General features: G+C 48.2%; 1 protein-coding gene across 1 annotated transcript in view; it reads left to right on the plus strand.

Moving 5' to 3' along the window:
* Positions 1 to 16,384, plus strand: part of LOC147108901 (arf-GAP with SH3 domain, ANK repeat and PH domain-containing protein 1-like) — a 207,945-nt gene that overhangs the window by 181,336 nt on the left and 10,225 nt on the right. Inside the window, exons 25-26 of the mRNA XM_086005851.1 lie at positions 1,947 to 2,005; positions 3,109 to 3,290. Coding sequence (XP_085861977.1) covers positions 1,947 to 2,005; positions 3,109 to 3,290 — 241 coding nt within the window. The remainder of the gene's footprint in view (positions 1 to 1,946; positions 2,006 to 3,108; positions 3,291 to 16,384) is intronic.

Consider the following 16,384-nt stretch of genomic DNA (forward strand, 5'->3'; position numbering starts at 1 on the left):
AATAAAGGATGGGATAAAGACAGTAGAGAGAAAGGATCTTGGCTCTGAAAATCAAGAAGTAGAATCAGTTTGGGTGGAGTTAAGAAACAACAAGGGGCAGAAAACATTGGTGGGAGTTGTTTATAGGCCCCCAAACAGTAGTTGTAATGTAGGGCAGTGTATAAATCAGGAAATTAGAGGCGCGTGTAACAAGGGTAATACAGTAATCATGGGGGACTTTTATCTACATATGGACTACCAAATTTGCAGTAATAGTGTGGAGGACAAATTCATGCAATGTATACAAGATAGTTTTCTAGATCAGTATGTTGAGGAACCAACTAGGGAACAGGCTATTTTAGATCTAGTATTGTGCAATGAGAAAGGGTTAATTAATAACCTTGCAGTAAAGGGGCCTTTAGGGAAGAGTGACCATATGATAGAATTTTATATTAAGTTCGAAAGTGATTTAGTTAAATCTGAAACTAGGGTCTTAATTCGAAACAAAGCAAACTACATAGGTATGAGGGGCGAGTTGGCTAAGGTAGATTGGGAAACTACATTAAAAGGTATGACGGTAGACAAGCAATGGCTAGCATTTAAAGAATTAATACATAAATTACAACGAATATACATTCCTTTAAGGCACAGAAACCCCACAGGAAAAGTGGTCCAACTGTGGCTAACAGGAGAAGTTAAAGATAGTATTAGATCAAAGGAAGAGGCTTATAATGTTGCCAAAAAGAGCAGTAAACCTGAGTATTGGGAGAATTTTAGAATTCAGCAAAGGAGAACCAAGACATTGATAATGAAAGGGAAAATAGAATATGAGAGTAAACTAGCGAGAGACATAAAAACAGGCTGTAAAAGCTTCTATAGGTATGTAAAAGGAAAAGATTAGCGAAAGTAAATGTGGGTCCCTTACAGGCTGAGACAGGAGACATTATAATGGGGAATAAGGAAATGGCAGAGAAATTAAACAAATACTTTGGGGGCGATTTTGCCGGCCCTGGGGAGGCAGGTTTGGAGGCGGGACTGCCAGGAAAATGGCAGAATCTGGCTCCGTGCCATCTTCCCAGAAAGCGGGTACCCGACCCGCGCCGGGTCCCATCTCCTCGAGGCGGAAAGGGGATTAGTGCCAATTAATTGCCTGTCAACGGGCAGGTTTTTTTGAGAATCCCCATTTTGAGCCCTGAAGTGTGGACTTCCTGACGGCTCCGAACCTCGCCAGGGTCAGCGAGGCGGACCGTCGGTCTGCGGAGGTCGGAGGGGCCGAGGTGTTCGGTGTTCAGGTGAGTGATGGGTGCATGTGTGCAGAGCTAAGTGTATGAGGTGTGTGTAAAGTGTTTTAATAAGTTTTACTTATCTTTACTTCTTCCTGCAGGCTTCCTCCCTTCAGGTCTCGGGAGTTCCTCAGCTCACCGGCACAGAAAGCAGAATGGCTGCTGAACTGTCGAGCTGCAGCCTCTGCTTTTTGCTCAGGAGAGCTCTCTAACTCAGCCTGAGTGACAGGACTGAACTTAGAGGATAGATTGTCAGTGTTTGACAGCTTCACAGAGCTCTCAAACGCTGGCATTTCATGTCAAAAGCTCTTGACAGATAAAACATCATTCGCTGACGTCACTTGTAACCGGCTTTCCCTTAATTGGCCTGCTAAGCCTTCTGTGGAGGGCTGTGGAGGCTCAGTCATTGAGTATATTCAAGACAGAGATCAATAGATTTTTGGATATTAAGGGAATCAAGGGACATGGGGATAGCACAGGAGATCAGCCATGATCTGATTGAATGGCGGAGCAGCTCAAAGGGCCAAATGGCCCACTCCTGCTCCTATTTCTTATGTTCTTATGTAATGCAAGTGTGTTTACAAAAGTGATGGAAGTTATTTTTATTTTCTATTAACAGTAGTAGAAAATGGGTACTATTTCCCTCAATCCATTAAGTTATTTTTTTCCCCATTTGAATTTCAGCATAGGGTCCCCAAAAATATCACCTGGTCTTCATTCTCTCCTGGAGTTACCAGAGACAGGTAAGGAAAACACCACATCACTGTAAACTTTAAGCTTTGCAGTAGTATCTTTGCATCATGTCCAAACATTGAGCAAGGTTGCTACTGGTCATATTCCGCAACTTGGGAATTTGTCCCTGTATTCCGCAGTACTTGCATCTTAGAATTTTTTAAGAAGGAATTTTTTTTTTTGAAAAGAGGGCGGTAAAGAAAAAAGCTGGTGGCAGAGTTCATTGAGTTTCACACCTTCCTTTACACTTACAAAGTGGCACAGAATAAGTTGGCTTGCCTTCCCTTTCAAGTGGGAAATTATATGTCGCAGGGATGACAAAGAATTTTCCATCCTCTCCTGAGAAGGGCATCGGCAGCCCTCTGGTAACGCAGCTGACTGGCCATTTTCAATGTATGAACATAGACATCCTAGAAATTCGTCTCTGCCGGTGGCACAAAGCGGGCAGTATCTGATCGACCGCCCGTTTTACGTAGCGCCTGATATTCAGGTCCACTGCAGTCAATGGAACCAAATATCAGGTTTGCGTATAACGGGCAGCTGATCCAATACCGTCTGTTTTGTGGCACCGCCCGAGATGAATTTCTAGATCTGAGTCTTAACATGCTGCTCAACTATCGGGGCGTTGCATTCAAGCCTAGTCTTGTCCTTCTTGTTCTTATCCAGTGCCCAAATGCACACTTTCCATCGTGGGGAGGGTCACTGGATAATAATCAGTCAGCATTGCTACTGGAATTTTTCCCCTCCTTAGTTCAGGAACGCTGAGGCCACTGTAGCAGCCCTTCTGCTGTCCTGACTGAGATCACCTAACTCAGCACAGGTGAGGGATTGAACCTGGTGTGTGAGGCTCAAAACCACACTAGGTGGTACATTTAAACATTGAACCTTGCGGCAGCCTAAAGAGGGAATTAACAACACAGATGTTTTTGGGAGTGTGGACAGATTACAGAGCACTTTGCAATTGGTACTTTTACTTGTATCTGTAATCCACTTTTAGGCTCCAAATAGAGATTTCAGGCAATAATCTGTTGCTTCTATTAAAAAGTTGAAAGCATTGTGCAAGTAAATGATTTCTTTATTAGATTGTGATCTTTTTGAATACATTACTTTCTAGTGGTTCAGAAGAAACCTGAGCAAATCTACTCCATACCCAAAAAATCCCAAAATGTTCCAGAGGTCAGCCAGAGGTCACCATGGCCCACTACTTCACCTTTAAGATCTTCCTTTGCTGAACCAAATAATGATACTTATGCTGTGCCTGGAAACCCAATACCACTTCCCCGGAAAATAAATGTGGTAAGAAATTAACACTGCCTTTGGGAAATGGAAATACTTGGTTACCAGTGTGGTACCCTGTTAGTTTGTTAATAAGTTGAAGATTTGGGGGGTAATGAAGCAGATTATTGAAATGATTTTCAAATAAGACAAAAAGAAATGCATGAGCGGAGAATCAAATAGGAATTAGTGAGAATATTAAAAATCTTCTGTTAAGTATTAGTGACTGTATACCTTATTAAAACCAGCAGACCACTGCTAGAAAAAGTTTCCATAGGCCTGATCACCATTGGGTTCCACAACATAGCCAACAGTAATTTAATTACAGGAAACTCGATTTACCGGCACCTTAATAACCGGAAATCTCTCTTAACCGGCAAAATTCAGGAGTAGGTTCAGGTAAGTTTTACTTCATATTAGTGGCCGTTCCTGGATCTGTGGCTGTGTAACGGGGTTCCTGTGCCTGTTGCTAAGCAACAGGGACGCTTGGTCTGTGGCCGGGGTTCCTGCACCTGTTGCTAAGCAACAGGGAAGCCTGGATTTGTTGCTGTGTACGGAGCTCTCGTACCTTTTAACTATGCCTCTCTGTAATCTGGACTTTTTGATAAACCGGCACCACGCCGGTCCCGTCGGTGCCGGATAAAAAAGAGCTTCCTGTATGTAGTTTCAGTACATTGCTTGAACTCTACTACTTCTGGATCACCACCCTATGATCAAGGGGGTTATTTTGGTGAAAGAGTGAAAACACGAGCCAAGTGGGTGCTGTGCTAATAAGGCATGCCTGTTTTAAAGTCTGGTTTTAGCATGCAATTTTGGGCCTAATTGCTAATTACTATCATTTGAAATTGCCTGAAGGTGCTAAAACAGACACCTGGGGCTGGATTTTATCAATGGGAGCGCATTGGGGGCAGGACTGAAGTTGTCAGGTTTCAGTCACGCCCCCAACGATGTCTGGCCAACCCACGCTATTTTCCCTTGATTTACCTTGTTAAGCCCATTCTGCGGGCTTAGCAGGCCAATTAAGGGAAAGCCGGTGACAGAGGACGTCAGCATATGACATTTCATCTGTCAAAATTTTGACAGATGAATTGTCATCGTTTGACAGCTTTGAGAAGCTGTCAAACATTGATAATCTCTGTTCTAATGTAAGCCCTTGTACTGAATACTCACCAAACCTCTCTCCTTAGCAGAAATCAGATGGCTACTGCATCGGAGAGTGCAGCAGCCATTCTGTCATCTCTGCCGTTGAGATGAGGCACCTCCGGATCCCCAAGGGTTGAAGCCTACAGGAAGAAACAAAGGTAAGTAAACTTTTTCTAACCCTTTTCATGCACCTCTCATACTTACCTGTCCACACTTGCACCCATCACTCATCTCCACAGCGCACTTTTCGACCCCTCTCACCCCGCAGACCCACTGCTTGCCTCGTTGACCCTGGCGGGGTTTCCCAACGTTGGGAAGCCTGCACTTGTGTTGGTAAAATGGTGATAAGCCTCTTAACTGCCTGTTAACTACCTATTAACAGACAGTTAAGTGGCTGTAATCCCCTTCCCGCCTCCAGGAGACGGGCCCCTGCGCGAGTCGGGGACCCGCCTCCCGGGAAGATGGCACGGAGACGGATTGGGAGCGGGCTCGCTCCCAGTTTTTGCCATTTTCCCGGCAGACCCGCTGGCAAAATCCTCCCCCTGCAGTTTTAGCACTGAGCGCTGATTAGAAGCAATTTTCGTGGAGCAGTATATGTGGGCTCCACGCACCCACTTACACTGAATGTGTGGAGTATGCTGGCTGGTTTCAGGATGGCTCAGGGACCGAGGGACAGGGCACATAGGTTCTCGGACCCAGCACGAGCTCCAGAGGAGGAGGGATGTCCTGTACGCGCAGGGGGGCAGAAGGAGTCCACCTCGTCCTCTTGTCCATCTCTCCAACAGCAGCTGGTGCTGCTCTGCCTGGCCTCATGTCCTCCTCCCATTCCTCCTGCAAACCAAGGGGGAGCCCGAGCAAGATGTCCATGACCAAGCCCTCCCTTTCTACTGGTGACTCCTATAAAGTGTCCAGTAAGGTAGAGTAACTTACTCTTTTTAGGTAAATTCCTCAGATAATTTCCAGAAAAAAATGTTGCTAGAGTGTTTGTGAAGTCCTGACAAACTGGACAGGGTACTGAATTTGAATGATCAGCCATGATCTCATTGAATGGCGGAGCAGGCTCGAGGGGCCGAATGGCCTACTCCTGCTCCTATTTTCTATGTTTCTATGTCCCAGAACGTCTCCCCATGTGTTTAAAGGTGCTCTTCAAACCTCCAGCAGCAAGTGAACAGTAAAAGATGAGTATGCCTTTAAGTAGCACTCAAAATCCTCAGCAACAACTTGTTTACTCCTATTCAGATGGTCGCTCTCCACCAAAATGCCATGCAGCCTCTTTAATGAGCGCTAACGGGCAATTTAAGTGGTAATCAGCCCCTTAACTATCCTTTGGGCGGCTGTTCCTAGCATGCGCGTCAACTCCTTTACCAAGATGGTGTCTTGCGCTAAACATGGGCTAATCTGGCGTTTCACCTCAAAATCCCATCTTGGCCATCTCGGAGGCTCTTTAGCGCCTAAAGGAGCCAGCAAAATTGGCCCCCCCCCCCCCCAAATATCTTACCAACAGCATGCTCACTGTTCATAAAGAATAACCCCTTGGTGACATCTGTTGCCTGTTACACAGTACTTCAGCAGGAGTGGCCACCTTTCAATATTTTCTAGTTCATTTTATACTCTGCCTGATTTTCTTTTCCATTGAAGTTAGTCATGCCCAGTAAAGTTAATCTCCTTGATGGGTGATCACATCCATGCTTCATCCTGTCCTCAACCAGTGTTCATCCATAATAAATGAAAGTTTGGGTAAATCTCCCAAACCACCTCCAGCAATTGTCTGACCAGTATTAGGGGCAGAAATATTAACCAGAGAAGCGGGATTTAAGTTTGAGCCGCTGCTGGTGTCGCAGCAGTCCTCAGGTAAAGTGAGGGGGCCGACCGGGTCGGGGAGGGGGAGGGGGCGACCGGGTGGGGGAGGGGCGACCGGGTGGCGGAGGGGGAGGGGCGGCTGGGTGGGGGAGGGGCGGTCGGGGAGGGGGAGGGGCGGCCGGGTCGGGGAGGGGGAGGGGCGGCCGGGTCGGGGAGGGGGAGGGGCGGGGCGAGGCGAGGGAGGGGGAGGGCCGACCGGGTCGGGGGAGGGGGCGGGGCGACCGGGTCGGGGAGGGGGAGGGGCGAGGCGAGGGAGGGGGAGGGGCGGCTGGGTCGGGGAGGGGGAGGGGCGACCGGGTCGGGGAGGGGGAGGGCCGACCGGGTCGGGGAGGGGGAGGGGCGGCCGGGTCGGGGAGGGGGAGGGGCGGCTCTCCCATCCTTTATGGAACTTCCAATTTTTATTCTGTTGATTTCAATGGAACAAAATCAGGCAGGTTCTGCAGCAGGCAGGCTATCAGCTCCACTTAGTTACCACTGAGAAAAGTTGAAATTTATTCCCAATATTTTTACCTAGAGATTTGACTCTGAGTTGAATTTGGATTTTGCAGCCTGAACATTTGCAGTGTACCTAATTTTCCAGAATGCATCAGTACTGTTCAGTGAACTGTATTGATGGAAGAGTTTACTTCATATTAGTTTCTGCTCAAACATGTTTTCAAAATTATCTGAAAGAAAACTAGAGGGCAGTCTTTTACCATATAAAATTTATAGCTTTTTTTTTTAATTAGAGAGATGCTGCGTGTGTGTGTTTAAAAAGAGACTACTTGATTAAACACCTGTGAAGGTACGGGAAACTGTGTGGGCTGGATTTTCATTGAGGAGGCGGGACTACAACTTTTGGGGTTGTAGTCCCGCCTCATAGAAACATAGAAGATAGGAGCAGGAGTAGGCCATTCGGCCCCTCGAGCCTGCTCCGCCATTCAATGCGATCATGGCTGATCATCCAAACTCAGTACCCTGTCCCTGCCTTCTCCCCATATCCCTTGATCCTTTAGCCTTAAGAAATATATCTAACTCCTTCTTGAATATATTTAATGAATTGGCCTCAACTTTCTTCTGTTAGAGAATTCAACAGGTTCACCACTCTCTGGGTGAAGAAATTCCTCCTCATCTCAGTCCTAAATGGCTTACCCCTTATCCTTAGACTGTGACCCCTGGTTTTGGGCTCCCCCGCCATCGAGAACATCCTTCCTGCATCTAGTCTAGTCCTGTTAGAAATTTATAAGTTTCAATGGGATCCCCTCTCATTCTTCTAAACTCCAGCGAATATAAGCCCAATCGACCCAATCTCTCCTCATACGTCATTCCTGCCATCCCAGGTATCAGTCTGGTGAATCTTCGCTTCACTCCCTCCATGGCAAGAACATCCTTCCTCAGATAAGGCGACCAAAACTGCACACAATACTCAAGGGCCTAGAAATTGGGTATAGCCCCGCTTGAGGCGTTAGAACTGGCAATGCGCAAAGTTTATAGCCAGACGAAACTTATCGCCGCCTGGCGCGATATTGGGTTGCATCGCCCCCAAAGGGGATTGAGGCACTAAATCAGCCGTTGCACGGTGCTCTTAAGGCGCAAAAGGTCAGGCGCTACTCAATATCGACGCGGACGGGCGCAGCGCAGGTGAATTCAATTATGGGAAAGCACGAGACCTCCAGGCGCCGGCTGGCTCTTAAAGGGGTGGGTCAGTCAGTCTGAGCTTCAACACCCAACGCCCTGTAGGCCTCAGATTCGGCGCTCGCCCTTGTCTGGCGGTACAAACTTGTTCATCATGGAGAAGGTTAGAGAGAGAGCAGAGCGCTTCAGCACTGAAGCCCTGGACCACTTGGTGGCTGCAGTTGAACACCGTCGAGATGTCCTGTATCCGGATAATGGCAAGAGGCCGAATCAGAAGGCTTACCGACGATCTTGGAGGGAGGTTGCTGTGAGGGTCAACTCCAGCAGCATGGCGACCAGGACCCCTGTTCAGTGCAGGAAGAAATTCAACGACCTCACACGGATCGTTAGGGTGAGTGATGGTTTACCAAATTTGTGCTTCCCTGCATCTGCAGCTGACTTCGGCCACCCTGTTGCCATGATGCCCCAATGGCCATCTGTCAGCAAGCACCCATGGCCCTTTCTGGCCACACACATGGACAGATGTCTCAAGGCCTCCTGTAAGGGCTCTTGCACCATGGGGGGCATGCGATGAGGTCTCAAGGCCTCCTGTAAGGGCTCTTGCACTATGGGGGGCATGCGATGATGTCTCAAGGCATCATGTTACAGAACTTCCCCTTATTTCCCCTGCAGTCCAAGCTGGCGATGATTCGGAAGGAGCAGCGTCGAACCGGTGGCGGACCTCCACAAGTGGTCACTCTCACGGATCTGGAGGAGAGAGTGCACCAGATACTTGGAGGATGTCTGTCTGGTCCTGTGACCACTGCATCTGCCGACCCCATTACCGACAGCGAGGGTAAGACTCTCTCACCTGTTGCCTTCCACTTGGTCCCCCCACCAGCATGCATCCTCAGTGTGCAGCATGTCAGAGCCTTGCCGCAATCTGGCATGCCTTTCAGCAAAGCTGTCCTTTTGCTAAAGCCACTCTTCCACCTCCCACTTTCAGATGAAGCAGCACCAACTTGGGCTCAACGCGCTGAAGCTGCCAGTGCCAGTGCCACCAGAGGCGAGGACCAGGAGGAATCCGGACCAGCCGTTGCAGAATCCGGGGAGCTGACACATCTATAGACTGGGGATAGTAGTCCCCTGGAGGGGAGGGTGGGGGGCTCTGAGGATGAACCAGTTGCCGGACCAAGCAGCATGCAGCCACGCACGGGGGATAGGCAAGTGCGGCCACCGTCTCCCCGCAGGGCAAGGCAGGTCGTTATGACTGCTGCACAGAGTGCAGATGAGGTCCGTCGCCTGGCTGAGATGAGCAAACAGGCCTGGCTCAGACACACGGAGCTGATGGCTGCAGTGGAGAAGATGCCTGAGTCAATAGATTCATTGGCTAGGAGTATGTTGGACTTCGGGGCAACAATGGAGAGGACTCTGCAGGGCTTTGGGGCAACAATGGAGAGGACTCTCCAGGTGTTCGGGGAAACAATGGACAGGTCTATCCATGGCTTCGGGGCAACAATGGACCGGACTATCCAGGGCTTCGGCCCAACAATGGAGAGGACTGTCCACAGCTTTGAGTCGGCTATGGGAAACGGCTGTTCAGGGCTTCGGACAATCCCTGGAAAGGTCTGTGCAGGGCTTGTCCGAGGCAGTGGAGCGGTCGGCACCTGGCTTGTCCGAAGCTATGGGAAGAACTGTCCAGGCCTTCTCCGAAGCACTGGCACACAGGTCCTCACTGTTGCCACGCAGTCACTTGCTGGGCTCCTCCACAGCCAGATTGACGCAACGCGATCTCTCACTGCAGCCACCCTCTCTGCATCAGACAGGATCACCCCGGGCCCTTCCACTCCCGTACAAGGCCAGGAATCAGTGGAGCATGCGATTGTGGCGAATGAGCCGAGCCGCTCCCCTCAGATAGCCAGTGTGTCATCCGACCATGGTGCAGGTGTCCTCTCTCAGCAGCAGACCATTGCACATGTCAGCGCTGGGACGCCTGCATTGCAGCTGCCACCACCTGCAGGCCACACTGCTTCCAGCCATGGTCACAGCAAGCATCCTGCGTCCGCACCCTCCAAGCCCAGAGGTCAGCCAGGCCGTCCCTCAGGGGCTTCTGCGCTTCCAGACTGTCAGGAGGCGTCCCCCAGCCTTGAGCCCGCCACTGGGGTCCAATTACGGAGGAGCAGCAGGGAGGGAAGGGGCCGGGCGCGAAAGAGAAGTCGTTCTCCCTCAAGGGACCAGTTGTAGAGGGAGGTGCTGAGACGTTTGTTTGTCCAAATTCAAGGACACCCTCACCTGCTGTTATATTTGCAGAAGGTTGGTTGAGTTTTGCGGCTTTGCCGAACAGTTCACAGTTTTTTTTAAAGTTATGGTTTCTGCTGACATGACGTCGTTTAGCTGTAATGAAAGACTTTTGTGCCAATAAACAGAAGTTTCAATGTGGCATGGTGCATGTGACTACTTTCAGTGATGCTGGCATTCAGAGGCCCTCAAACATCCAAAGTGCGCATGAGTTAAGACACTCATCATTCCGCCACAGGGGTGTCGACAGGAGTCCAGAGGAGCCTCTGACGTATGGACCTTCCACTTTCAGCAGCCCTTCCATCTTCCTCCTCCGCCTGCTCTTCCTCCTCCTCCTCCTCCTCATACTCCTCCTCCTCCGCCTGCTTGTGCAGGGTTCGAGGGAAGGTTATGAATTGACGCGTTCGCCTATAAAGGGCATCTGTCACTTGCCGGATGCAACAGTGGACTGCAGCCTGAGTGGCAGTCGCATTGTCCCCAATGGCTGACTGAAAGGATCCGTTGGCATAAAAATGGAGGCCATCAGTCAGTTTAGCCATCACGGACAGAGAGGTTCTGCAGCGTTCACGCGGCTGCAGATCCTGACCAAGCAGGTGGCACAGATCAGTAACAATGTCCCTCCAGATTCGGAGCCTTTCCAAACACTGCTCCCCCGACATGTCAAGGCTTGTCACCTGCTGCCTGAAGACCCTCGCAGCATCCCATCGGATTGGCCGACCTCCATTGCCCCTCCTCCTTCTGGCCAATCCCGGCCCTCTCTCCCGCCGTCTCTCTGCCCCTTCACAGTGTTGGGCGATGAGGCCATGGCCCTCCAAACAAGCTCCCATTCCGATGCCAGTTGGTCAAAAGGCTTTTGGGTGTAGTGCTGCAAGTGCTTCGGACAGGGTTGAAGGTCCCAAGTACTGTAAAGCTTAATTCCCATAACTCCGCTCCATATTTGCTCGCCAACTCTCTGTAGCAGCGATCGCAATGAGCAGTCCAAGTGGCAGAAGATTCTGCACTAGAGCTGTCCCCTTTAAATAGCGCCCCCCTACTCCGAGAAGGGCCTGTTAGCCCTCCCTCGAACTGTCAATAATAGCGCTGGGCGCTAAGGCTCCGGGCGCCACCCAATATGCGCTCAGGCGCTCCTAAAAGGCGTTGCACACTGAAATGACGTCATGAGCCGCTTGCGCTCGCGCGCAAACACTTTGCGCAGGCGCTAAATGTATAGTCAATATCTGAGTTGGCGCTACCTTCATAGCGTCCGCCCCAACATAGGGCTTTGCCCCAATTCTAGGTCTCTTTAGGCGCTCAGCGCCGGCGCTACCAACCCAATTTCTAGGCCAAGGTGTGGTCTCACCAAGGCCCTGTACAACTGCAGCAAGACATCCTTGTTCCTGTACTCGAATCCTCTCGCTACGAAGGCCAACATACCATTTGCCTTCTTAACCGCCTGCTGCACCTGCATGCTTACCTTCAGCGACTGGTGCACAAGGACACCCAGGTCTCATTGCACTTCCCCTTCTCCCAATCTATTGCCGTTCAGATAATCTGCCTTCCTGTTTTTGCCACCAAAGTGGATAACCTCGCATTTATCCACATTATACTACATCTGCCCAATCACCCAACCAGTCCAAATCATACTGGAGTTTCTCGGCAACCTCCTCACAGGACACACGCCCACCCAGCTTTGTGTCGTCTGCAAACTTGGAGATATTACATATAGTTCCCTCGTCCAGATCATTAATATATATTGTGAATAGCTGGGGTCCTAGGACCGATCCCTGCGGTACCCCACTAGTCACTGCCTGCCACTCGGAAAAAGAGCCGTTTATTCCAACTCTTTGCTTCCTGTCTGCCATCCAGTTCTCTATCCAAGTCAGTACCTTGCCCCCAATCCCATGTGCTTTAACTTTACACGCTAATCTCTTATGCGGGACCTTATCGAAAGCCTTCTGAAAGTCCAAATACACCACATCCACTGGTTCTCCCTTATCTATTCTACCAGTTACATCCTCAAAAAATTCCAGTAGATTAGTCAAGCACGATTTACCTTTTGTAAATCCATGTTGACTTTGTCCGATCCTGTCACTGTTTTCCAAGTGCTCTGCTATTACATCTTTTGTAATGGACTCTAGCATTTTTCCCACTACCGATGTCAGGCTTACCGGTCTGTAATTCCTCATTTTCTCTCTACCACCTTTTTTGAATAGTGGGGTAACATTAGCTACCCTCCAATCCATGGGAACTGTTCCAGAACCTATAGAATTTTGGAAGATGACCAGCAATGCATCTACTATTTCTAGGGCCACTTCCTTAAGTACCCTAGGATGTAGATTATCAGACCCTGGGGATTTATCGGCTTTCAATCCCGTCAATTTCCTTAACACCATTTCCCTACAAATACTGATTTCATTCAATTCCTCCCTCTCATTAGACCCTATGTTCCCCAACATCTCTGGGAGGTTATTTGTGTCCTCCTTTGTGAAGACAGAACCAAAGTATGTATTTAATTGGTCAGCCATTTCTTTGTTCCCCATTATAAATTCCCCTGATTCTGACTGCAAGGGACCTACGCTTGACTTCACCAATCTTTTTCTCTTCACATATCTATAGAAGCTTTTACAGGCAGTTTTTATGTTCCCGGCAAGCTTACTCCGATACTCTATTTTCCCCCTCTTAATTAATCCCTTTGTCCTCCTTTGCTGAATCCTAAACTGTTCCCAATCCTCAGGTTTGCTGCTTTTTCTGGCCAATTTATATGTCCTCTCCTTGGATCTTATGCTACCCCTAATTTCCCTTGTTCGCCACGGTGTCACCTTTTTTGTTTTATTTTTATGCCAAACAGGGATGAACAAATCCTCCATCGAGTTCTAGCCAACCCATGCGATTTTGACTTGATTGACCTTGTTGAGCCCACCCAGCAGGCTCAGCAGGCCAATTAAGGGCCACCCAGCAACAGGTGACGTCACAGATTGATATTTCATCTGTCAGGACCTTTTGACAGATGAGATAACAGCATTCGACAGCTGTTTGAAGCTGTCAACACTGACAATCTGTACTCTAAGATAATTCCTTCCTGTCAGGATGATTTAGAGATCTCCTCGGAACAGAAAGCTGAATGCTGGAACTTTTGACAGCTGGCGGCCATTCTGCTTTCTGTGCCGGTGAGATGAGGGACTCCTGAGACCTGAAGAAAGGAAGGCTGTAAAGGTAATTAGAACTTCTTTAAACACACCAAACACGCTTACCTCTGCACTCATGCACCCATCACTCACCTGAACACCGGACATCTCGACCCCTTCATCCCGACGGCCCGCCTCGCTAACTTGGCGTGGTTTGGAGCAGTCGGGAATCCCACATTTCAACAATAAAAAGAGGGATTAGGCTAAAAACTGCCTGTTAACTACGCCCGATTTCGGGATTTTAACCCCCCACACGCCTCCAATCCCGCCTCCACGGCCCAATGAAAATCCAGCCCTTGGTGTTTCTGGTACTCTACGCCAGCACGAGTCTGCACCTTCGGGAGATGAAGGAAAAATAGCAGCATATTAAACAAGCATTCTGTCTGAGAGTTCGGATTCAGATTATCAACAGATGGAAGCAGTGCAAATGCAAAGTTTTGAACCATTAGGTCAAAATAACTCCAACAGAAAAAAAAATGGAGAACGAAAAACAAATCTCTCCCAATCTATCCTCTTTCCAGACAAAATCTATCATGAACAGTTGTTTAGGATGTATCTAGTCTTGACAGCTGCTCTCAGTGACAGAGCCCTTAACAAATATATTGGAAAGAGATGGCATCAATCCTATTTACATTTTCAGAATCCCAATTAAAATGATAAAAAGACTGCATTCTCAAATCCCTGTATGAAGTCCAAATGTGGCTGGGAGAGATACAGAATGTTGGTACATTGTCAAGATAAACCATTGTATTCATAGACTCATGCAGTGGAGTCCAGATTAGATTGTGGTGCTCAGCATACTACTTACTGAGGCAAAACTGTAATTGTATGGGTGCTGGAATACTTTAAACCTTAATTTATGTTAAAAAAAAAAGTTGTTTGCTGTCATGCATTTTAATTGTCTTTATATATCTCTTTTCAAGCTTAAAATTGTCTGAATTTAATGTGTAAGGATTAGGCACCAAAAATTGAAATGTTTAAAAATATATATATATTGCTTTTTTTTTCCTCCCTCTTTTTCGAGGCAGTAACATAGGTCAAGGTTAGTCACCAGAGCTGTTGATCCCAGTGGCATTTTATGAGCCTAGATATTGAATGCCAAAGGTTTGAAGGGGCAGAATCACAGCCAAGTCTGATCCTGTCATTGCCCCACTGACCTCCTCCTCGGAGTTCCCCACATGACTGGAAGCCAGCCTGTCAATCAGACTGACTTCTGGGCAGGGAACACACCCCTGATGTTGCATGTACGCTGTGAAGTTAAAACTCCACAGCGTGCCGGGAAACCTGTCTCCCCGGTTCCCCCGCACCGTGCGGGGGGAGGGAGACCCGGGAAAATCCAGCCCATAGTGGTTCTGAAAAGGGATTTCAAGGAGCTAAGTTGAAGAATAAAGAGCAGAACCTCCAGGGTAGTAATCTCCAGATTACTCCCAGAGCCGTGCGTTGGACCAGGCAGGGAGAGAAAGATTAGGGTTGTCACCACATTGCTGGAAGGATGATGTTGAGGGGAGGGTTGCAGATTCATGGGATACTGGGACCACTTTTGAGGCCCGGGAAGACTTTACAGACCGGATGACCTTGACCGAAATTGGAGAAGCACCCGTGTCCTTGTGGAAAGGGTAAATAGGGCAGTAAGGAAAGAGTTAAACTAGTTACAGGGTGAGATGGGAAAATCCACACTTTAATAAATCAAACTGTGAGAAAAAGATCAGCAGGGCATATGGGCAGCGTGGGAACAGTTACCTAGATAAGAGGTCTATGCATGAATGTGTGTACCAGCAGAAATAAAACAAGTGAGTTAGAAGCACATTCACCTTGAAGGGTGTGATGTGGTAGCTATTACAGATATCTGGCTATAATTTGAGCCTGATTGGGTGCTAAATATTACAGGTTATCAGATCTTTAGGAAGGACAGGGAAATTGGGAAAGGATGGGGATTAGCAACATTGATGGACACAATTACCACAGTAGAAAGAAGGGATTTTAGTAAGGGTGATTGGGCAGTGGAAACAATGGCCCAGAAATTTGGGTCGGGGGCTTCCCGCGGGTGCAAGCCCCCGACCTGCACTTACCTAGCGCACCAACTGTTGAGCTGTGGGCCCCCGTGGGATTCCGATCCTGGGCCTCCTCCAATTGCCGGCGCGCAGTGCTTGCGTATCCCAGGGGCGCAGTTAGCTCGATGCATCCCCTGGGATCACGTGGGCCATGGAGAGCCAATTGTAGCAGGGAATGCTTCATTCATAAGTTTGACAGGGAGGCCTGTCAAACCTATAAATACTATAAGCCCCAAAACATCACTAAATCTTCAAATAAATTTTTTAAAAATCACATTTTTAAAATAAACTATAAATTACATGAAATAACTATTTTAAACAATACCTGTAATTTAAATTTTTGAAAAAATTAATTACATTTTCTAACAGGGCTAAAAATAAACTTACCTTTAAAGTATTTAAAAATAATAAACCTGTTGAAAAAATGTTTTAATTTTAATTAATTCACCACTTACCTTGTAAAAAGCAGGCCTTGCGACTGCTTTTTACATGTCTAACTTCTGGAGACTTACCCTCCCGGGAAAACCTGCAAAAAAAAAAGTAAGTTCGATGCGCACGCGCTGCCTCTCCTGTGCACGCGTTTGACTTCTGAACCCCTTCTTTCAGGGGAACGGAAGTGCCGGTTTCCCGCGCATGCAGGAAACCGGTACTTTCATTGGGCTTATGGGTGAGTACCCCGTGCGTACTCACCCGTGGAGACGCGAATTTCTGGGCCAATATGAATAGAGATAAGGAACATCAAAGGATGCAATACTCTGGTAGGAATTGTCTACAGACCCCATGATGGTAGTGATGTAGTGGGGTGGGGGGGATGTATAAATACATAAAGGAAGCATGTTGCAAAAGGAAAATGGTCACAATGGGATATGGATATGGAAGCACTCGTATCCTTAAGTCAGGGCCTGCCTTATGAATTCACCGTACTGCAGGCTCCAACTAAAAGAGAAGAGCAGTGCTGTTGGGAGATGGCGTAAAAAGACTAAAGGAGAGAACCAGTTAATTAAAG

This window comes from Somniosus microcephalus, chromosome 13 (assembly GCF_052327205.1).
Source record: "Somniosus microcephalus isolate GS21.2 chromosome 13, FLI_Smic_1.0, whole genome shotgun sequence".
In the NCBI taxonomy this organism is placed as follows: Eukaryota; Metazoa; Chordata; class Chondrichthyes; order Squaliformes; family Somniosidae; genus Somniosus; species Somniosus microcephalus.